A 21,415-nucleotide genomic window follows, 5' to 3' on the forward strand; every position below is an offset into this window, starting at 1 on the left:
GTCTTTTCATACGTTTATTGTGAACCATATAAAAATAAGGCAACCGACATCCCTTCCTGAGCAGGTTGGGGAGACGGGGCCCCTCCATGAAGGCCCGGGGAAAGTCCTCTCGGAGGGGCCCCGGAGCATAAGCGTTTGCAGCTCCTCATTACGGGAGGGAGCCAAATCTGGAAGAGCCCCAGAAGCAGACTGGGCCGAGGAAGGAGGAGCGGCCATGCTCCCCGGTTCCCTCTGGGGCTGCCTTCAGGGGCCTTCCTGTCCACAGCAGGCTCCTCCAAGGAAGGCAGCTCCCAGTCGGGCAGGCAGCCAGGGAGGGTCCTGGGCCCCCAAGGACCTCTGTGCAAGCCGTGATCTCTGCCCTCACCCCAGCCCAGGAGAGGCCACGGTGGGGGCCGCCTTGGAGGGGGCAGCGGTGGCGTGTGCGGGGTGCTTCAGCTGCAGAATGAGCTGGCGTCCTTCCTCTTCCGCCCCCTGGGAGAAAGGCAAGAGGGGGCCACGGTGAGGGAGGCGCCCCGAGAAGGCCAGGCGAGTGCCTGGAGCGCAACCGCATCCCCACGGGAGGCCCCTCCCCTCCTCTGCCCTTTCCCTCCTGGGCACCCCAGAGGGCGTGAAGAGAGCCTCACTTGCCATGCCCACCAGGGAGAGGACCTGACCAGTGAGCCCCACCCACCCCTGCAGGCTTCCATAAAGCAGGGAAGGGCCCGCCAGAGACCTCCTCTCAGCCCCCCTCCGAGCGCCTCTTCGGCTGCCTGAACCAGCTTCTCACGCCAGCCCTGAAGAGGCCAGCAGCAGCCAAGAGGAGACGCCGCTGGTCTCCCCCTCCCCTCCTGCCCCAAGGTTCCACCAGGGGAGATTCCCGACATCAATGCAGAAGTGCCAGGGGCCACGTGGGGTTCCTCTGCAGGCAGCCCTCCAACCCACGGCCGGCACCAGTGGGGGTTAAGACCCCAGGAGGCCCAGGCGACCCCCCCCGCCCGATCCTGACCTCCGCCTGAGGGCCAAAGGGGGGAGGGAGGGAGGGGGGGAGGAGCCGCACCTGCAGGGCTGCGTAGGCGGTTTCGGCGGCCTCTTTGTGGCTGTAGTTGACGAAGGCGCAGGACCTGCGAGGGAGGCACCGGATGGAGTCAATGGGTCCAAACCTGCCCCAGACAAGGGAGGTGGATGTCAAAGTTGGTCTGCCCTGGCGGCCCCCTTTCTTCCAAGGGGTGCCCCCCGGTCGCCAGGAGGGGGGAAGGAGCCACAAGCCCCCCCCCAACCTGAAGAGCAGGGCCCCTTACGGCTGAAAATGGTGAAGAAGAAGTGCTTGCTGGGGGGGCCTTGGGTGCCAGCAAACCACTCCCTGCAAGGGAGCACGCCAGGCACCCCCACGCCAGCCTCCACTGACCCCGGGGTCTCTCCCCCTCACCCACCCGGCCTCCAGGGCCTGGGGACCCCTCTGCAATCAAGCTTGGAGCCCAGCCGGCCGAGTGTTTGGCTGCTGCCCTCTGCTCGCCTGCAGGGAGAGACCCCCCCCCCCCACATGTTCCGCTTCCTCCCCCTTCCCGGGGCTCCCTGCTCCTCACCTGACTGGGGCCTTTGCAGCCGGAGGTGCCCGCTGGGTGGTGGCAATGGCCTGGGCAGTGCCGTCTGGGCACCGCCGCCCCCCTGGCTGCTTTCCTTGACCGGCAGGGAGAGAGAGAGAGCGGCGGGTGAGGGCCAGCGATGGCTTGGTCTCTGCTCCCCCCCGCCAGGCAGCCCTTGCCCACCCTGTGCCCATCATCAGCCAGGCTCAGCACTGACCGGGGACTGAGCTCCGGAGCCCCTCCCACTTACCAGGCAGAGGCAGCTGCGTTTCCACAGGCAGGAGGTCCCGGTCACGGTGGGAGCAGCCCAGCCGCCTCTCCTGCCAAGGAAAGGGCAGCGGGTGAGTCTCGGGCAGCTCCTCCACACCAGCCGCCATTCGCCCATTGGTGAAACCAACCACCACCACAAGCCAAAGATGTTTCAGAGGGGGGGTGGGGGTGGGGGCTGTGCCTGGGTGTCCGGAGAAGCCGGCTGTTCTTGGATCCCACAGCCTGCCTGGTAGGGACAGGATTGGAAGCTCAGCATGGCTGGCTTGCTCTGGGCGGAGACCCAGTGACTGTGGCTTGAGGGCAGCCAAAGTGGCTCACTGGTCAAGCCAAGGCAACGATCCCACTGACCACCTCGAGAGACCCCTGGGGGAGGCTGCGAGCTGCCCACGCCCAGAAGGCAGGAAAGAAAATCCGGCATCAGAGCAACCAGCAGCCCGGCCAGCTATGGGGGCCGGAAGGATGGGCTCACTTACAGAGGGCGCCTCTCGCCTCGAGAGCCTGGTGAAGGGAAACAGCTGCAGGAAGGGCCCCTCCAGGCCTCCTCCAAGGCTCCTCCTCCACGGAAGGCCTCCCGGGCCAAATGCCTGCCTGCCCTGGGAAACCCGTCCAGGCAGGCCTGCAGCAGAAGGACCCTGCTTGGCCTCAGAGCCGAGCTGGGAAAGGAAGCCCCCCCCCCCCCCCTCGCCCCTCCGGGCTCACCAGGGAGAGCTGCCTCTGGCACTTCTGAAGCTGCAGGGCTGCATCGCCACAGAAGCCGTCCAACGGGAGGAGCTGCTGGAAGGTCCTGGCTGCCGCCGCGTATTGCTGGGGATTAGGGGACAGACAGGAGGGTCGGCCGGAGTCCCCCAGGGCCCTCGCCGCCCCACTCTGCCCCTCCGGCCGGGAGTACCTTGAGGCCCAGAAGAGCCTTGCCCTGGCGGAAGAGGCCTTTGGGCCAGCCCGGCCGCAGGCTCAGTGCGCTCTGGGAGTCCCGCAGGGCCTCCGCATGGCTCTGCAGCTTCTCATAGCAGAAGGAGCGGTTCCCGAACAACCTGGGGGGAGGGAGGGAGGGAGGGAGGGAGGGAGGTCAGGCAGGGCTCTTCCTCCCAGGGAGCCCCGTCTGCGGCCTCTCACCTCAGCTGGTGTCACAGCCGCCACAGGGGACTCTCCAGGCTGAGCCTGCTTCTCCCTCAGGCCCCCCGGGGGCTCAGGGTCGGAAGCAGAAACCAGCCACAAGTGACTCAGCCCCTTCCTCTCCCCCTAAGGTCTGCCTGAGGCTGCCCCAAAGACCCCGAGGCCAGGGACTGGGGAAGGGCGTGGGGGCCCAGCCTTCTCCTTCCCCCAATAGCCCAGGCAGGGGGGGGCTTGGGAGATCACCTGGCTGTGCAACGAGGCTCCCTGGGCACCCAATGCCCATCACTCTCCCTCAGTCCTGCCTCCAGCACAGGTCCTTGTGAAAAGGAGTGACAAACGGCAGCGCCAGCGCACGGACTCCTTTGCAGGAGGGAGGAGGGCAAAATGCTCCAGGGCGGCCAGGGTCGAACCCAGCCTTCATGTGGATTCGGCCCAGCTGCCTTCTGTGCTGGACGGCCACCCAGGGAGCATCCACGCCACCAGCCACTGCCCTGGGCCACCCGGGACAGGGCTGCTGCCAGCACAAAAGGAAGGGGGAGCGGGCAGGGCGCTCAATCGGCAGGGCTAAGTCTCGCACCCAGTCCTAGCAAGCAAAGCATTTCCCCCATTGCCAGAAGAGCCCCCCCCCCCCTTTCTTCTTTCAGCAAGTGAGAAGCCCACTTGCAAGGAGAGCAACGGGCTGCCAGCCTCAAAGATCTTGGCTCCAAGCCCTGGATTTCCTTGGATGAATTTTCTCCTCTCCCTTGTTTTGCACAAGGCCGAAATTCTTTTTATTCCAGATATGAGAGCTGCTCCTCCTGAACCATCAGGAACGTTCTCCTCCTCCTCCTCCTCTCCCCTCCCTTTCCTGGAGCTTTCCCAGAGGGGGGGAAAGGAAAAGGGGGGGGGGAAACACCACTCTCCTCTCTAAATCACAGTTCTTAAAGTGCTCTTCCAATAAACAGATTCCAGTGGCAGCATCCTTCATTTAACAAACTAGATGCCTTTTTATTTATCTGTATTTCTTAGCACCCCAAATGCAGAGTCCCCTTGCAGCAGCGAGATCCCTTATCCCCTCCCTGGCTAGATGACACAAAGGCCTCCTCACTGCCCTGAAAGGCTTCCAGCTCCTTTCAGCATTTCCACGCCTGGCTTTCTTCCAGCCCAGAAAGGGGGAAATGATTCTTTCCTGAACTTTGGCCAAGCTTTCCCTGGGACTCTCCATCTGTCCTTCCCAAGTCTGACACCGCTGGGTCCTCCTCCCGTCTCCAGGGAGCCCCTCCTCAGCCCCCCCTGGATCCACCCAGCACAAGCAGAATACCGACCCCCTCCAGGAACTCCCTCCGTTTCCCAACAGAGCTGCCACTTTATGAACCTCCACCAAAACACGTGCAGCTAAATCAGGCCCACACCAACGTGCCTTAACCATGGAAAGAAGCTCCCTGCAAAGCACCTTCTGGGGTTTGCCAAACAGCCAAATCCCTCACCTGAAGCCCAGCCAACCACGCCAGGCACCCTGGTCCCTGCCCTCCGCTTCTTAAGGCCCTTAGTCCCCCTCGGACAATCCCCTCCAATCGGGTCACTGGGTCGGAGGGAGGTGAGACAGGCCCCGGGGCCCCTTCTCTTGCTCCCATCCCTGGGACACTCAGCAGGAGTGGAGAGCAGCCCGCCAGCGCCCCCTCCAGGCCGCAGGTCTTCCTGCCCACCTTTTCAGAGAGGCGAGCAAAGCGGACTCCATCCTCCCTGCAGCCCCAAAGGAACCGGCTGGTGTGCTCAGAAAGGCTTCCCAAGGCAGGCAGGAGGGGCAGGAGGGGAGGTCCGAAGCAAGAGGGCAGTTTTAGTTGAATTGTGCTCAGGACGACACAACTGTTTCCTTAGAATGCCCGAGGAAGACTTTGCTGCCACCACCATCCTCCTCATCCTGGCCGTGGACAGGAATCCCACCTCACTTGGACCAGGAGCGAAGGGCTCAGCGTGGCTTGTGGGAGGCAGGAGCAAAGCCCAGGCGAGTCTACAGACAGGCAGGAGCTGCTTGATCCACAAAGTGTGTTACACACAAGCCTCCCTTGGCCTGGGCTAGATGGCCCCAGAAGCCAAAGCTTCTTCCCGCCCTGAACAGCTGCCTGCACTGGGGAGAGAAGGGAAAGGCTTGAATTCAAGCCCAGGGCCAAGGACGGCGGCAGAGGCAGGGGGGGGAGGGGGGCAAGGCAGCCCAGTCCCTCCAACAAGCCGAGCTCACCTGTATTCCTGGGGGTTCAGCTTAATAGCTTCGGTAAAGAGGCGCACAGCCTCATGAAAGAGCCCCTCCTTTGCACTTTCATTTCCACAATCTGGAGCAGGAGAAACGGGCGATTTAAAATGAGGAAATCACAGAAGTGGAATTAACCTTCTGACCGTTTAGGTGAAAGCTGTTCCCCCAATGCCTTTGCAGAAGCTCCAGGACCCCCCCCCCCCCCAGTCCTCCAGATGGGAAATGCAGGACAGCCCTGCAGTCATAGTGGACGCCCGAGTAGACTTTTCAGAAAAAGAAAAACAGGCTTCCACAGGAAATCCTCAGGAATCCACCCGGGTTGATCCACTTTGAATACGAACCCCACCACCGTTACACGCATCCCTCCGGCTTACCCAAATGTCCTGCCCAGCCCTCACCTGGCACAGACCAAGGCTCTACTCTGCAAGCAAGACGGCCCACAAAGGACCTCCGGGGAGGGGCCTGCAACCCTGTGGGGCACGTGAGCCTGCGCCCCTCCAACACACAGCCCTCTCATTGGGACTGTGAAGCCCCTCTCCCCCAAAATCAAGCCCAGGAATCTGAAATCTGACCAAGTAACTCTCTGGCTCCCCTTGAAGTGGGGCCATTATCGCCCACAGCCCTCTGGTCCCAATCTGTTGGTGGGACTTAAGCTTTAAGCCCCCCCCCCCCATCACCCTCATTGACTCCCTCTGAACAGGTTCCAGTTCCTATGACTCTCTTTTATTTGGCGTCAAGAACTGGCCATGGTAGCTGAGCCAAAGGTGTCTGACTGAGGCGGAATCAGCAGAGACGCAAGAGCTTTCTGGGATTGCACGGTAGAAGCCGTCCTTCTGCAGAGGCGGCCAAAACCTCCGCTGGCTTCTTCACAGTGATATCCCATGACTGGCTCATATTCCATCTGCCATCTAATACTATTCTAAAACAGTTTCACTAGCATCGTTATCAAGCCTGGACCTCTACTCTGCAAGCAGGTGTTTGATTTTTGTTCCTTCCGTGGAGGGTTTGTCTAAATTTCATTTTTTTTTCCAATTACAGCTCACTTCCCTATCTTATCTAAGTAATTTTAAACCTCATTCTGTCTTCTAAGGAATTCTCTCCCTTAATTTTACGTCATCTGAAAACATAAAGCATTTCCTGTCGCTTCAATCTATTTCCTAAGGGACCCAGAATTAAAGTTTGCAGCACCCCAATTTCTCCAATATGAGGAGGAACTGCGGCCTGCTTGGGCAGGCATGGAAAGGCCGCAGCAGCTCAGCTTTGGAGAGAAGAAAGCGCTTCCAGCCGCTCACCTGCCAGCACCAGGCTCTGCTCCACTGGAGTCAACTGGAGCTCTGGAGGCTTCTGGAGATGGAAGGAGGAGGATGAGGAAGAGGAGGAGGAGACGCCTGACGTTGCCATCCAGCCTGCCCCATGGCTAACATGAGGGGTCGTAAGCTTCCCCGGCTACTATTTTTATGTTATTTTTGTGGGCTTAGGTTGTTTTACTGGTTTTTCTTCCGTTTTGTGAGGCACACAGTTGTCATGTGTATGAGATGGCTGGCCCACAAATTTACGAAAGATAGTCAGAGCAGCCCTTGAAATCATACATTTCTCCCAATTCTGCTGAACAGATTTCACTCCCAGAATGTCCACAGGGGGCGCCATACAAAAAAGGAAGACCGAGTATTTTCACCCTGTACAGGTAGCCGAGTAGTCCAGGCACACCTGGAGACCATCAGATTAGGAGGCTGGCTTCCAGGAAATAATTCACCAAATGCTGAATTTTGAAATTTGCTTTTATCTCGTCTTTATTACTTTACTCACGGCAGCCAACATACACAGCCCTCTTCCTCCTCCTATTTTCCCCATAGCCACCACCCTGTAAGTTGGGTTGAGCTGAGAAAGAGGGATTGGCTCAGTTACCCAGCCGACTTTCATGGCTAAGATGGGGCTAGAACTCCGGGTCTCCCAGTTGCCCCGATGCCGTCACCACCCGTATTCCTTTTGTCCCTACTCGGAATCAGGGAGGAGCTTATGAACCGGCCCTAACGGGGTAGGGAGAGACACCCTCCCACCATAAACTCTGCCAACCAGCCGCAGACCTGAGTGGGGAGCGAGGGCTGGCCGGCCATTAAGGCAGCATGGATTTAAAGACTCAAAAGTCTGCATCCAACTGGCCTTTCCCTGGCGCAGTCGCACCTTTCCTTTCAAATCTTGCAAGCTGGTAAGAGAGAGAAACTTTGGCTTTGTAGCCGATTGCAACCATCGGTTTGCTTTGCAACGGCAGCACAATAGGCCAGATCCACGGAGAACCGTGCAAGGATTTTCCAAGACTGAAGAACGTAAAGAGCAAGTAAAATGCTTCTGGGGCAGGAGAAGCATCGCTCTCGGGGGGAAAAACAGCCACGTTTTAGATTCTTAGCTTTGGACAAAGGCTGGTTGATCAATGTACACGTGGCATGGGGAAAGCCTCCTCCCCCCCTCCCCCCTCCTCCAGCTCAGAGCATATGAGCTAAGGTGAAATCTTACAGTGATTATGGAAAGTCCCTTCCTAAAAGACAGGGCTCTGCCAGCTGCAACAGAAAACGGGGTCATGGGAAAAAAGGACACTGAGGGCTGCCAGTAAGAGATGCTCCCTTCAGATCAGCGTGTGGGAAACAGGAAGGGTGGTGTGTGTGTCTGTGTGTGTGCGCGTGCCAGACTGACAGCCTTCAGAAAAGGGGGCTGGCCTGGAGGGCACTTGGCCCGGCACCAGAACACGAGTCCTCTCACCTCTGCCTTTCTCTCCCTGGGGTTTTTTCCTCCTTTCTTGTTCCTTGGGAGCAGCGACTGGGCATCTACCTTGCGGCGAGCTTTGGAAACAAAAGTGCTGGAGAAATCCAGCTCCTCCTGTGGGGAAGAGATGGAAGGCAGCAGCTCAGACAGCCCGGAGACCCCTTTGGAAGGAAAACGGAACCAGCACTGCCCCCGCCTTATAGGAAACCCAAACCAGGGACGAACGTGGCCAAGGCCGTCTTGCTGCAGTTCTAATGGTTGGTGGAGGATTAGCATTTTCTCCGCCTCCAAAGCCGGGATGACAAACCAACAAAGAAGCCAGACAGGACCAGATACCTTCAACCCCCACCCCCCGCCCCAAATATGCCTCCTGTATCAAATCTCAGACTCCCAGCCTCCGCGTGGGCTGCTTTTCCCCTGTCCGCTCACTGGCCCAGGCTCACCTCTGCCGCCTCTTCCTCCTCCAGGCTCCTGCTGGGGCTCCCGCCTGGGGAGGCTTCATTGAAGCTCCCCTCTGAGTCAGGGCTGCCATCATCCAAGGCCAAAGTTCCCTCATCTTGTCCAGCTGAAGATTTATTCTATGGAGAGGAAAATAAAACCTTGGAGGATCTAGGAACTAACCTGCCCTCTGGACAAACGAGTCGGGATATTTGCAGAGCTGGAAACCAGCACATTCTGCTCAAATCTCCGTCTGAGCAAAGTGATTGGCTGGAGTGTCACAAGGCTGGGACTGAGGGCAACTTCTGGGGCTACTCTCTGATGAAGGCTGAGCTCCACCCGCCCACGGCAGGCAGGAGGCCCACTGGGAACAGCTGCCGGCGCAGCCAGACGATAAGACTCACGGCTTCACCCTTTGCCTTTAGCTCCAGTGTCCGCTTCTCCTGCCTCTTCCGGTCCTTCTGCCTCTGAGGATAAGAGGGCATCAGTTTCCCAGCCACTCAGCCCCCCCCTTTCCAAGAGGCAAACGAGCCGCACTGGCACGGTTACCTTCTTCTTCATCCTCTTCCTCTCAGCCTTCTTCTTGAGCCTTTCCTCCTCAGCGACCAGCAATTCTGCATTCCGCTCAGCCTCCTGAAAGAGAGCAGTGGAACAGCCTCCTTATCCACCAAGCCGCCCACCATCACGGCACACGGCTGTCTCCCAGGAGCAGGTGGGAAGACAAGGGACCCCACGGGCCGAGGGCTACCTCTGGCCGTTGCCTGGCACCAAGGATAATGTTCCAATAAATAAGCAGCAGCACCACAGAAATAAACACAGTCTAACTTCACTAGAGAAACCAGAACGACGAGTGGGATTCTTCCTTAGGGAGGCCACAATGTTTCACATTTTAACAATGTTGATTCAGTTTCTGGAACCCTCTGGGAAGCGGCTTTGTTGAGATCAAGAGCTACCAGGGAATGTGGTCATTCAGACCTGGGAGCTTTCCAAAGGTGAAGCGCGTCAAATGAGCCCTGACTCACCTCAGCTGTAAGTTGCGGTTTCTGGGGCAAAGTGAAGCCCAAAAGGGTGACGTCCAGACGGCTGCTCAGGGGAGGGAGAGATGCAGAAGGCGGGCAAAGAAAGGCACTCCGGAAACCGCAGAATGTGGTGTAAGGACCATCCTGAACTTCTTCACTGTCGTCGTTTTCCTCTGCTTCCTCACTGCTGTCTTCCCAGTCCTCATACGTCGCATAGTTAATTACACTATACCAGTAAGGCTCTCCGTTCAAATCTGAAAGGGGACCACAAGAGGCTCGAGTAAGCAAGACGGAGGCCATCCTCAGCTGTCCAGTGTTGCCCAGCAGAAAGGAATGTGGATCTGACCTTGGACAGTGAAGAGGGACGGAGATCCCTAGAAGGTGGAAAGCGTGAGGAGGAAGGTCAGTCAAAATAATCCTGCCTTTGTTTTGTTTAGGGGACTATGGCAGACAGAAACCCGGAGAAGATTGTCTCATTTGGTTCCCTACAACCATAAGGAGCATTTCTGGAGTCCCTGCAGTTTGTTTCTTGGCCTGGCCTTGCTTGAAGGAAGGCAGACATCTAACTGTAACGTCTGTATCAATATTCAAAGCCTCATTGATAAAGTTGAATGCAGACACAGAAACATTATAGTCTTTCCGCACAAGAGGCCCTCCGGTTACTTTGGGTGGCTGAAACAAGCCAAGCATTTCCCAAAAGTGGGCAGTCAAACATTCTTCTTGGCCTGCGAATGAGACGCCGGAAGGCATTTTATTTTGCTTCCAAAGGCACCGGGGTCACCTCGCTCCCTCCCTCCCTCCCTCCCGGGTTATCCCCGTTCTCCTTTGGCTTCTTGCCCACCTTCTCCGGTTCTAAAGGCCCGAGAGCCTCCAGGGCCCCGTTCCCAGCCTGCTGCCAGTCGGCCTTATTCAGCAGGGAGGGTTGGAGGAGAACCGATTTCTATTCCTCCTTTGCTTTTCTACCGAGCCTGAGGCTGCCACCCCGCCGCTTTTTCCTCGCAACCGCAGCCCTGCGCCTTCCGAGACCTTCGTCCCCAAGAGACGCTGCCGGCGCTTCCTTCGCTCGGCTCCCCGCGGCTTCCCTGCTGGTGGCGACGGTCTCGCCTGTCTCGGCCAGGCCCTTCCCGCCCCCGCTCTTCCGCTCCGCCCGGCTCCCCCCCGCTGCTCTGCCCGCCTCGCCTCCCGCGAACGCCCCGCGCCTCCCCCGCTCACAGGGGTAATAAGGCTGGCCCCGCTGCTGCTGCTGCTGCCGCCGCCGCCGGACAGGGCGCTCGCCCTCCTCCTCCTCCTCCTCCTCCTCTCCTTCCCCGACCGCCAGCCGCTCCATGATCCCGCGGAGGAGGGAAGCGGCCAGTGGCAGCGCGGCGCCTCTCGAGGGTCCCCCTGGCGGAGACAAGCGGCGCGGGCAGCAGCAGCAGCAGCCGCAGCAGCAGCCGCAGCCTTTCCTCCGGAAGCGGAAGGCGCGGCCTCCTTCCGGCAGGCAGCGAGAGGCCGCCCGTCTGGGTCGGTGGCGGGGCCAACTGCGTGAACTCGCGGGAGCATGCGCAAAGATCGCCTGAGGGGAGGGGGGGGGCGGGCAAAGGCCGCAAGAACCAGGAGAGGAGCCCGTTAGAGCAACGGGCGCGGATGCAGGCGCGGCCCTCGGTTCTACTCCTCCTCCCCCGAACACCCGACCGGGTCCGCTCCTCAGGGGTCCCTGGGGGGGGGCGGACAGGCGGCATCGCCCCGGGAGGGCGCGGCGCCCTCGGAAGGCTTCAGCCCCCGGAGGCGCCACTCCTAGTGGGCGGACGAGAAAGAGGGTCTCCCGGAGTGTTGCGTGCGGAAGGGCCTCCGGCTACTTCTATGCCAGCAGCCTCAACCGCAGCAGCCCCCGATTCCCTGCGTGGGAACCGAAGGGCCTCCCGGACTGACGCCCCCTGCTCTGCCCCCGCTGCCAGCCCAGCAAAGCAGCTCTTCCAGTTGCCTCCAGTTGCCTCCGACGTTGCCTGAATGCAGGGGAAGAGCGGGCCCTGAAGGGCGGCCTCGTGCAGGGGCTTATTCTGTACATTGGCTTTCCCCGCTTTCTTTTGTAAATGAGGATCCATTTCAATCAGAATAGTCAGGCAGGAGCCCTTATTCCAAAGAGGCGGCTGCTGTCCTCTTAAAAGCCTCCAGTGATGATGGCCCACCCGCAGCTTCACTGCAGGAACGTTCTCCTTAATTCCAGGTTACTCCGCTCCTAGATCAGTTTCCATCCATTGTTTCTTGTCTTTCTTTGAAATATATGATTAGATTAGAGGTTTATATGCTTCATTGGAGCAGAAGATTGGGTGAAAAACAGGGCTGAGACTGCTTGGACTTACTGCATCTTTTTTAACCCTTAAGCCGTTTCAAATGTTTATTTTTTGGTAAAATCTGTGTGGGAAGTTAGTATCCTGCTTTGTTGTTTCTTGCTAGTCTGAAAAATGCCGAGAGAATAAAAAATGTTGATCATTGAAAATTATTTTGTGATTGTACAGATCACTATGTTAACCGAGTTCCTCACTGCCTGCTTCCTGCAACAGGAGGGAGTACGGGTAACTGGCTCAAGGTCACCCAGCTCGTCTTTGGGACTAAGGTGGGAGTAAAACTCAGGCTCTCCCGTTTCTAGTGTGGCGCCTCAATCGCTCCACCATTCTGGCTCTGTGTGTTTAGTAGATGAATATATTAATATTTTGAGTTCTCCTTCTCCTATGTTTCACATGTTTCTATTGTAACGGGATTAAACCTTGTTAATTACACTACTCCAATTTTCTGCTGAGTCAGTTCATATTTCCATCATACATAAAATTAAAACACATAACTTAGTACAATATTCCTATGCCAAGCGATCATGAAAACATACTAAACTACAGTGAGAACAGAAATGTTAAACTCAAATTGGCACTGTGAAGGATGAAAATCAAAAGAAAACAGATATGAAACAACTGAGCCAGATAATCCAACGAAGAGCAAAAGTAGGAGCAATTGTGCTGGTGGGAAAGGACTTGGGGGGACTCCCCCTCCCCAGCCCCTTCATTAAAGCCAGCCTCAGGGAAACCAGGAGGTCCTTTCTTATCATCTGCTCAGGAGCCTCCGAGAGTGGCTACCTTCAGGCCAGGCAGAGATGCTCTGAAGTGGGTGTCCTTCAAGGCCCAGGGAGAGGCTGGGGCTTCCAGTTGGATTCCCAGAGTCTTTTCACTCTCGGGCTTCCTCTGAAACTGAGGGGGGTATAGGGGGGGGGGATTGGGGACTTTACCTAATTTAAAGGGTCTGCATAGCACACAGCATACGCTGAATAGATGGAGGGATTACCTAACACTCAGCCACCAACAGGAAAAAAAAAAAACCAAGGGAAGTGAGGTGTGTTTTTTTTTTTTGGGGGGGGGGGGTTCCTGCCTCAGCGGCTCCTGCTCACATCCTTGAGGTGGGTCTGAACTGCAGGAGCAGCGGTCGTTTCCCAGGCGCCCAGTGCGATTGGCACCGTTATTCGGCCCACCCTGCACGTGGCATGAGATGCACGAGGTCCTGCTGCTCCGGCAGCGGTGGGGAAGGGAGGGGGGGGGCCTCCTCACGGGGTGCTGGTTAGAGGGGAAACGGGAGGAAGCGGCGTCCTTGCACAAATAAGCAGCCGGGTGACCGCGGGGGGCCCTGGACTGAGTGGGGGCAGGAGGGGCTTCCGAAGGCGGCGGCGCTGCTGCGTTCTACGGGAGGGGGGATCCCGCCACCGCCCCCTCCCAGCCTGGCCTTCCGCCTGTCCGGAGCCTCCGTTGGAAACTTCCGCTCAGGGCACGGAGGAACCTCCGCGGAAGGCAGCCGCGCTCAGGCCGGGCCCCCGGGGCCCCCCGCCCGCCCGCCCGCCCGCCCCAGATCCGGGGGACGCCTCCGCCTCCCGGCTCCCCCGGGCACGTGACTGCCGCCCGCCCCGCCCCTGGAGCCGAACCGCCCGGCAACGGCGCTCCGGGCGAAGGAGCGGCTCCCGCCGTCCCGCGGCTTCCAGCGCCCCTCTCCCTCCGGAGCGCCCCGCGGAAGGGAGCGCCGGGCTATGGAGCATCGCGGGCGGCGGGACCCCGAGCCTGGTAGGCCGAGGGGGAAGCTGGCGGGAGGCGGGCCAGAAGCCTCCGGCTGAAGCGCGGCGGGGACTCCGGGGCGGCCCCTTCCCACCTTGGAAGGCGCCCGGCGTGCGTGCGTTGGCCTTGGCCGCCTCTCGGGCTCTGCCGGGAGGGCAACGGAGCCGGGGCTGCTCTCCGCGGGGCTCCCCCATGTTTTCCCCAGGGAGGCTCCCCCGCCAGGTGGGGAAGGGGCTGCTTGTCCAGGAGGCCCCCCCTGCAGAGGTGGGGTGGGGGGCAGCGAGGAGGGGCGTCTCCCCCGGGGCCTTCCTTCCTGCTCCAGGGCCTCGGCCGGAGCGTTCACCCTCGGGGAGGCCGGGGGGGGGGGGTCTGGGGTGGGGTGAGAAACCCAGGAGGGGCTGTAAGCACCCCATTTTGTCCCCACAGGGTCGGGTCTGTGGGCAGAGATCGCCAGGCCTTTCCCTGAAGCAGAGGAGCCTTTACCTGCCCTGCTGCGCCCCGGCCAGCATCACCTGCTCCTGGCTCAGCCTGGCACCGCAGCTCAGGAGGAGGAGGAGGAGGAGGAGGAGGTGCCTGGCGGCCTGGCCCACCTGGCCCAAGCGGACAACACCTACCTGGGGATGAGCTGCTGCCTGCGCACAACAGGCCTCCAAGCGGCCCCAGAGCCGGCCAGGGGCGCTTTCTCCTACTGGGCCAGGGGAAGCAGTGCGGCCCGTCAGCGCAAGACAGTCTACGCCCTGCTGCAGCACCAGCATTGCTTGCGCCTGGCTCGCCACTACTGCCGGCGCCTTAAAGCGGCTTCTGACTTTGTGCGCCGCTTGATGGAAGCCGAGTGGTGCCTTGTGACACCGGCCGGCAGGCAGAGCACTGACGGGGGACGACTGCTGCGGGGACTCTGCCAGGAGCTGCGGGTACACACCTCTCACTGGGGCTGCCTGCAGTGCCACCTGCGCAGGGACCCCCGGCTGAGGCCCCTGCTGCTTCAGCAGCCTGAGGTGCTGCAGCGCATGAAGCGGTCCCTCCAGCTGCTGGCCCTGCAGGCCCTCTGCCTGCTGGAGAGATGCTTGGATGCCCTGCTGCGGCACGCAGCCCCTGGGCCCTCCCCTCTGCTCTCGGAGGCCTTCCGGGGCCTGGAGAGCTACAACCAGGGGCTGAGCGAGTGGGGCCTGCAAAGAGCCAAGCCGGGGCCTGGGGCTCCAGGGCAAGAGGGGCTGCAGGCCTTCTCTGTGGAGAGGGTGCTGGCTGTCTTGGCCGCTGAAAGAGGATGCCTGGCCGGCGAGAGACTGTCTCTGCTGCTCCCTTGGCAGCAGGCAGGGACCAGCGATCGGAGGCCCACAGCTGCTGTCGCTTCTGGGGTGGACAAGGGCCACCCTGCACACCTTCAGGCCTTGTGCAGAGAGGAGGAGGAGGCGGTCACAGGGCTGCTGCCAGAATTGCTTGCGTCCACTGGCGGCCTGAGACACCGCCTCCTGCACCGGCCCAAGTGGGACCAGCCCCAGGGTCACCCGGAGGCAGCTCAGGGCCTGGCCCATTCCGCACTGCCCAGGGGGAAGTCTCCTGATTGGCTGGATGCCTCTTTCACTGAAGCGGCCACGATGCTCTGTGCTGAATACCGGCCCCTCTTCTGGAAAGCGGCGTCGGCCTCCTGGGTGCGCCAGCTGGAGCTCCAAGCACACCGGGCTCAGTTCCAGAGGGGAGCCGGGGCTGCCTTGGGCCAACGGGTGACCGACGCTCTGGCGGAGGGTAAGTCAGGCATGGGGGGGGATGAGTGCTTCGTGCTGGGCGGTTCCAGGGGGCGCGGGGGGAGATGCAGGCAGCTGGAGAAATGCCTCCTTGGGCCCTGGCTCTGCCCATCCGAGGTCTGCCCTGGCCAGGTGAAGGCTGGACCTTCAAGAACTCAGACAGCGTAAGAAATGGAGCCTGGGCAGCAGGGCTCCCGTTTCCTGGAGAGATTTGTTTCTTCACGGGATTTTTTCTCTTGCTTGGATTTTGGCCTTGCTCAGCATATGACGCTCAAAACGTTTCCTGCTGCCATCTTAGCCCCAGTGAGTGCGCCTGGAGGAGATGTGGCTTGCCCCATGCCTGTCCCTCGGTTGGGGTGTTTCCATTGGCCGGGGGATGGTGGTTCCTCTTCCAAGGACATTCTCCGCCCGGAGTTCCTGTTTTACGGGTGGCAGAGGGGCCTTTCACGGAGGAGACTGTGGAGCTGTTGACGCCTTGTGTGGGTCGACATCCACGCAGGGCCCTTTGTGTGTGCTTTGTGAAGGACAGGATGGAGTTTGTAGAGCTACGCATCTTGGTCATTTTGATGAACACTTTAGAATTTGGCAGCTCTCTGACCTCCCACCTCCACCGCCCCGATGCCAGGGAATGTCCCCTGGGAGGGCCCCGCCTGCCTGCTCTTAGACCCTCCGCCTGCCCCATGAAGTCCTGCCCTCCGCCGTCTTTCCCGGGGAGGGCAAAGGCTTTGCTCCCTGCCAGACTGAGGCCACCGTGAATCCCGGTTTCTGCTTCCAGCTTGCCTGCCTGCGGAGGCTGCAGAGGCACTGAAGGAGGGGGCACTTTGCCTGCTCAAGCGTGATGCCCTGTGGCAATGGGACCCAGGTAGGGTCCTCGGGGAGAATCGGGAGGGGGGCTGTGGGCAGCCTGGGCTGGGATGGCTCAGGACGGGAAAATCCCCATCCTGCTTGGGGGGCATCAGGGTTGTTGATGTGGGGAGAGCTGCATTCCGACCCCTCTTTGCCCAGGATTCTGCCACGCTCTGGGCGCCAGCCTTGTGGACAGGTGCTTGCCCAAGCCCACGACTGTGGCCTGCAGCCAGACAGGGCAGGTTTTGCAGAGCCTCTTCCTGCTCCTGGCCTTCAGCATGAGATGCCTGGAGAGCCAGCCTTTCCCTGGTGGCCCAGGTGGGTCTTTCAGCTTCTTCTTGCCTTGGTGTTGAGGGGGGGGGGGGGGCAGGCAGGGAGGGCGCTTTGCCAGCTGAGCTGGTTGATCTTTCACAGGGCAGCGCCAGGTCCCTGCCAGCCTCCACCTGCACCTGCTTTCCCTTGCGGTGGCTACCTGCCGTGCCTCTTCCTACTGGACCATGAGCAAAGCCTACCAGTACTTGGCCTCCTGGTCCCTTGGCCAGTTCCTCCTCGTGGCCCAAGGGGATCTGCAGGTGAGCAGCTGAAGCTGCGCCCTCCTGGCCTTCAGCTGACAGAAGCTGGCCTCCGTCTTCCTCTGTTGTATCGTATCCAACGGAGCCTGGAACTCACCATTCCAAAGACAGGGGTTGGGGATGGGCCTCGACATCCAGGCGTCCCTGAAGAAGGGAGGGAGGGAGGGAGGGGGTTCTGGTGGTTGAGAGGACGGCCTGGGAGCCCCAAAGGAAGCTCCTTGTTGTAACCTGCAAGGACAGAAGCTTTTTCTTGCAGTTGCTGAAAACGGAAGCCAGGAAGATGTTGGTGCTGGTGAGCAGGGCCGCCTTGGAGGACGGGGGGAAGCAGGGCCCCGTGGCCTCTCATCGGGAGCGGGAGCTGAGCCTGCAACTCCACTTGGCAGCCACCAGCATCCAAGTAAGCCTGTGGCCTTGGAGGGGACTGTGGCCCAGGAAGGTTGTTGGACAAGCCTAGTGGGGCCATGGAGGAGTCCAGCAAGGTCAGGAGATGCTGCCATAGGCTTCCCACCCTCTTGTGCAGGAACCCTGGTCCTAGCAGGCCCAGAAGGAGGCTTGAACTCCCAGCTGTTTTGGCAGAGGCAGGAACTCCACGTTGCTTCCCTTCGTCCTCTCCACTTCCTTCTCCAGGGCTTATTTCCTGAGCAACGGGGTGGGGTGGGGGGGGCTCTAAAGATCCCAGTGATGTCTTGAGCCTGGAGGAGGAGAAGGAAGGAGAAGACAAAAGGGGCCCTTGGGCTCCTGGCATGGCCGGGGCTGCGGCTGGGCCGTGTTAGGGCCATAAGGCAGGGTTGCCCATGCCACCCTTCCCCCCCACAGCTTTTTGCAAATGACGTGCTGGAGTTGTTCTGTGCGGACTGCAGACGCGTGTCAGCAGAGGTCTTCAGACAGGCCATGCCGCTTGGCAAATACTGGCGCCTCGCCCTCCAGGCAGGTATGCGTGAATGGAAGGTGGCAGAGGGCCAGGGTTCTCTTTGCAAGGCCGGGCACTGGTGGCTCATTCAGGCTGACCAAGCCTCTTCCTCCAACCAGCAGGAGGGTTTCCACGTCCACTTCTCCTCCAAACAGCAGTGGGGAGGGATTTGCAGATCACCCAAAGGGGCTCGGGAGGGGGGGGGCAGGGCGCTGAAGAGGGGGAGCAGCCATTGCCTGCCTCTGACTGCACCTGCCCTCACCCGCCCTGCCCTTGCAGAGCCGCCCTCCGCTGCCAGCGAGTATGCCCAGGCTGCAGCTCAAGCTATCCTAGCTCCAGCCTTGCAAGGCGTCCGGTGGCTGCCCCAGGATTCCCAGGCTCTGGTCCTCAGCCGGGTCACAACGGCCGCCTTGGAAGCCTGGATGGAGCACATTCTGGCCCAGAAGATCAAGTTCAGGTAAGTTGACCTGTCGGAGGATGCCTTTCTGGTCCGGCCGGCAGGCGCCCTTTGCCAACTGACCCTTTCAGCCTTCAGGGAGCTCTGCAGCTGAAGCGGGACTTTGATCTGGTGCGCGAAACCCTGCAGTCGGAGAAGTACGAGCTGCCCGCAGAGGTGAAGAAGCTGGTTCTCTCCCTTCGGGTCTTCCAACAGACGGACAACGCCATCGCCTGCCTCCTCCAGCAGCCCCACAGGGGCGCCTTGTCCTCACTCAGCTGGGAGGCCCTGCAGAAGTGCTGTGAGTGCCGCCCGGTGGGGAGGGGAGGGGGGGCAGAGGTGCAGGAGGGTGGTGGGCACCCTCTCCTCCGCCTGGCCCTGTAGGGGAAGGGGGCACTGTGGACTGGCCAGAGTGAAGGGGCCACGGACTGGGATTTGGAGCCATGGGCCACAGAAGGGTCTCGGCTGAGGAGACGTGGCGTGGCTGGGAAGGAGAGCCAGGGGCCCAGTGCAGGAACTCTTTGTGCCCACCAATCCATGCTGCCCAGGGTCCTTGCCCTTGGCTGGCTCTCTCTCTCTCTGCTTGGTGGCCTTTGCTGCCTCTGAGCTGAGCCTCCCCCCCCCCTCTGCTCCAGGCGCAGGTGATGGGATGCGGTCCTGGCACGGCAGCCCAGGCAGCCTCAGCAACCTGGAACAGCTGGAAGTGAGAGCCGGGCCAGAGAGCTGGGCAGCTGACGTGCTGAGCCCCATTGCCCCAGGGGGTGGCACAAGCTCCGAGACCTACCTGAGCCTGGCCCAGCAGGAGTGGCTGGCACTGCGGCTGCGTGGGGCTCGCCCCTGGAAGATGCCCGCCCTCTCCTGCATGAACTCCCCTTCGGAGGCCTGAGCAGCAGCAGCAGCCGCCCTGGATCCAGCTGGGCCTCCAGCACCTGCCCTGCGCCTGCCCTCCCTCCTCTGGGGGGCACCTGAGTTGCTGGGCCTCCCTGGAAGTGGGGGTGGAGGGGTGGGAAGGAGCCCCACGTAGGAGGCCTTCCTTGCTCTGAGCAAGATCCTGCAATGGGCAACCCCCGACTTTGGTACAGGAGCAAATTCACAAGAAGCCGCCTCTCTCTTGCTCTGAGCCGGGGCCATTCCTGGTCCCGGCTGGGCATTCTGCAGGACGAGGGAGGCTTGTCTGGGCTGCAGCACAGGGTAGGGACCACTGGTCTGGCTCCTGGGCTGCTTGGAAGGGCAGGGAGCCAGGGGAGGGGCTGTTCCCGCAGGGCGACCCCCCCCCCCTTCTGGTTCTGTTACCCGCTCCCCTTTAGGGGGCATCTGGGCCTGGGATGCTAGCGAGTGCAGTTGGGGCACTTCTTGGGGTCTTTGGGAGGGGGAGGAGGGCCCTGCACAGGTGATGCAAACTCCACCTGCCCAACCTGCCTTACAGGAGGCGCAGAGATGCTGCGGCCTTGATCCTCTCTTCGGCTTCCTCTCCTCAGGCAGGGACCTGAAGGAGCGCCATTTGTCCCCAGCCCTCAAAATCCTTTTCCTCTTTGAGCCACCTGCCCCTGACCATCCAGCCTCTTGGCCTTCCTCTCGGACACCGAAAAGCCCTGGGTGGTTCCTGGTCCGTTTGAAACTTTTGGCCGCCATTTGTCCTGCCCTGTTGGCTGGGCAGCCGGAGGAGCAGAAGGGTGGCAGCTCAGGCAGGAGTCCCGAAGCTCTGAGGGACTCAGGGAAGCCCCTTCCCGGCTTCAGAGGCTGCCTGTCAGTCATCCCCCTTGGAGATCTTGGCCAGGCAGAAGCGGATCACTGATTTCCTACGTTCCTCTTGTGTGAAAGACGAAAGGCTAAAGAAATAAAGGCTATGAGATACTTCACGGCTTCCCAAGGTGGTTTGTCCTATAGATAGCATCTCTCTCTGGGGAAACCTGGTGTCATCTGGGGTTGGGGTTGACTTTTCTTGGCTGAGTTTGTTAGATGAAGTCAGCCTGTGGTTAATTTATGGTTTGGTGCAACGTGCGGACATAGAACATGGGTTAAATTTGTTAAGTATACAAGCGCAGCCCTCTTCAACCTCCGAGCCTGGACCTGGCAAATCCCCCCAATGTCACTGATGCAGGAGCACCAGGCTTTTCCTGAGTTTAAGGGAAAGGAGAGATCTCTCGAGAGATTTCTCTTAGGAATTTAAAGAGAAAAAGGCTTTTAATCCGTTCGGAGGAAAAGGTAGGAGGATTCTGTGTCAGGAGAGGCCGAGCAGGTCCTAGCAGCACCAGGTCCCACCCGGGGGTGCATTCAGGGGGTCCTGCCTCCTTCCCTCCGGGAAGAAGTTCTCCCCAAAGTTCTTGGCAGCTGTTTCCCTGGGGGGGGGCAAATTGGGTGGTTGGGGGAGGGGCAGGGAGCGAAGGGGGGGAAAGGCGGAGGAGGAGATGCCTAGAGCACCGCTGGAGGTCCGATAAGTCCGAAGCGAACCGAGCAATGGTAACCACCTGCACCAAGGAATACACCAGGGCACTTAGGGCTGCAAAAAGATCCCATATAGCCTCCTTGGTTGCGTCCGCTGAGTCCCGCCCGGCCGCCCTGTTTAGGATAACCCGCTCCCTACTGAACAAAAGGGAAGCGGGGGAACCCTGCAGGGCAGAGCCGAAGAATATGCCCAATTCTTAGCGGACAAAATTGCTCGGTTTCGGTCGGACTTGGACTCCACCCCTGCAGCTCCAGCCGAGGCACAGGAGGATCAATTTGAACAACTCTGGGTTGAGTTTCAAGACGTTACCCCCGGGGATGTGGACAAGGCCATGAGGGCTGTAAGTACCTCCACCTGTGTACTGGATCCGTGTCCCTCATGGTTAGTTACTAACTGCAGTGAGGTGACACGAGGCTGGATCCAGGCGGTTGTCACCGCCTCACTTCGGGAGGGGAACTTCCCCGCCGCATTGAAAGCGGCGGTGGTGAGACCCCTCCTGAAGAAGCCATCCTTGGATCCAGCTATCCTTAATAATTATCGTCCAGTTTCCAACCTCCCCTTTCTGGGGAAGGTTGTTGAGAAGGTGGTGGCCTTCCAGCTCCAGCGGTCCTTGGAGGAAGCAAGCTATCTAGACCCCTTCCAGTCAGGCTTCAGACCCGGTTACAGCACAGAAACCGCTTTGGTCGCATTGACCGATGATCTCTGGAGGGCCAGAGATGGAGGACATTCCTCCATCCTGGTTCTCCTTGACCTCTCAGCGGCTTTCGATACCATCGACCATGGTATCCTTCTGCGACGACTGCGGGGGGTGGGAGTGGGAGGCGCCGTGTTGCGGTGGTTCTCCTCCTACCTCTCGGACAGGTCGCAGTCGGTGTTAGTGGGGGGGCAGAGATCGTCCCCTAGGCCCCTAACTTATGGGGTGCCTCAGGGCTCGGTCTTATCCCCCCTACTATTCAACATCTACATGAAACCGCTGGGTGAGATCATTCGCAGGCACGGGATTAGAT

At 60.1% G+C, this 21,415-nt stretch overlaps 2 protein-coding genes across 6 annotated transcripts; one reads left to right on the forward strand and one right to left on the reverse strand.

Moving 5' to 3' along the window:
• On the reverse strand, nt 1-10,849 carry TTC31 (tetratricopeptide repeat domain 31). 2 transcript variants are annotated; one of them, XM_032223802.1, is made up of 14 exons: nt 10,602-10,849; nt 9,393-9,643; nt 8,920-9,003; nt 8,775-8,837; nt 8,376-8,510; nt 7,930-8,046; nt 6,468-6,519; nt 5,164-5,254; nt 2,722-2,863; nt 2,532-2,636; nt 1,813-1,882; nt 1,563-1,656; nt 1,037-1,100; nt 1-471 (listed from the first exon to the last, which is right to left on the reverse strand). In XM_032223802.1, exons 1-14 carry the CDS (start codon nt 10,714-10,716, stop codon nt 361-363), a joined length of 1,494 nt encoding a protein of 497 aa, XP_032079693.1. In that variant the 5' UTR covers nt 10,717-10,849; the 3' UTR covers nt 1-360. The 2 variants fall into 2 exon arrangements, with proteins under 2 accessions (XP_032079693.1, XP_032079692.1); XM_032223801.1 differs by having other exon boundaries at nt 1,037-1,139.
• Nucleotides 10,850-12,967: 2,118 nt separating this feature from the next.
• Nucleotides 12,968-19,821, forward strand: CCDC142 (coiled-coil domain containing 142). Of its 4 annotated transcripts, none has more exons than XM_032223797.1 (10): nt 12,969-13,465; nt 13,883-15,199; nt 15,974-16,060; nt 16,204-16,362; nt 16,459-16,616; nt 16,873-17,013; nt 17,433-17,547; nt 17,806-17,983; nt 18,055-18,263; nt 18,604-19,821. In XM_032223797.1, the coding sequence occupies exons 1-10, from the start codon at nt 13,432-13,434 to the stop codon at nt 18,846-18,848; spliced, it is 2,643 nt and encodes an 880-aa protein (XP_032079688.1). In that variant the 5' UTR covers nt 12,969-13,431; the 3' UTR covers nt 18,849-19,821. The 4 variants fall into 4 exon arrangements, with proteins under 4 accessions (XP_032079689.1, XP_032079688.1, XP_032079687.1 ...); XM_032223796.1 differs by having other exon boundaries at nt 12,970-13,465; nt 18,598-19,821; XM_032223799.1 differs by lacking the exon at nt 12,969-13,465 and adding an exon at nt 13,518-13,678 and having other exon boundaries at nt 18,598-19,821.
• Nucleotides 19,822-21,415: the final 1,594 nt, after the last annotated feature.

The sequence above is a fragment of the Thamnophis elegans genome, chromosome 9 (assembly GCF_009769535.1).
Source record: "Thamnophis elegans isolate rThaEle1 chromosome 9, rThaEle1.pri, whole genome shotgun sequence".
Taxonomy (NCBI): Eukaryota; Metazoa; Chordata; class Lepidosauria; order Squamata; family Colubridae; genus Thamnophis; species Thamnophis elegans.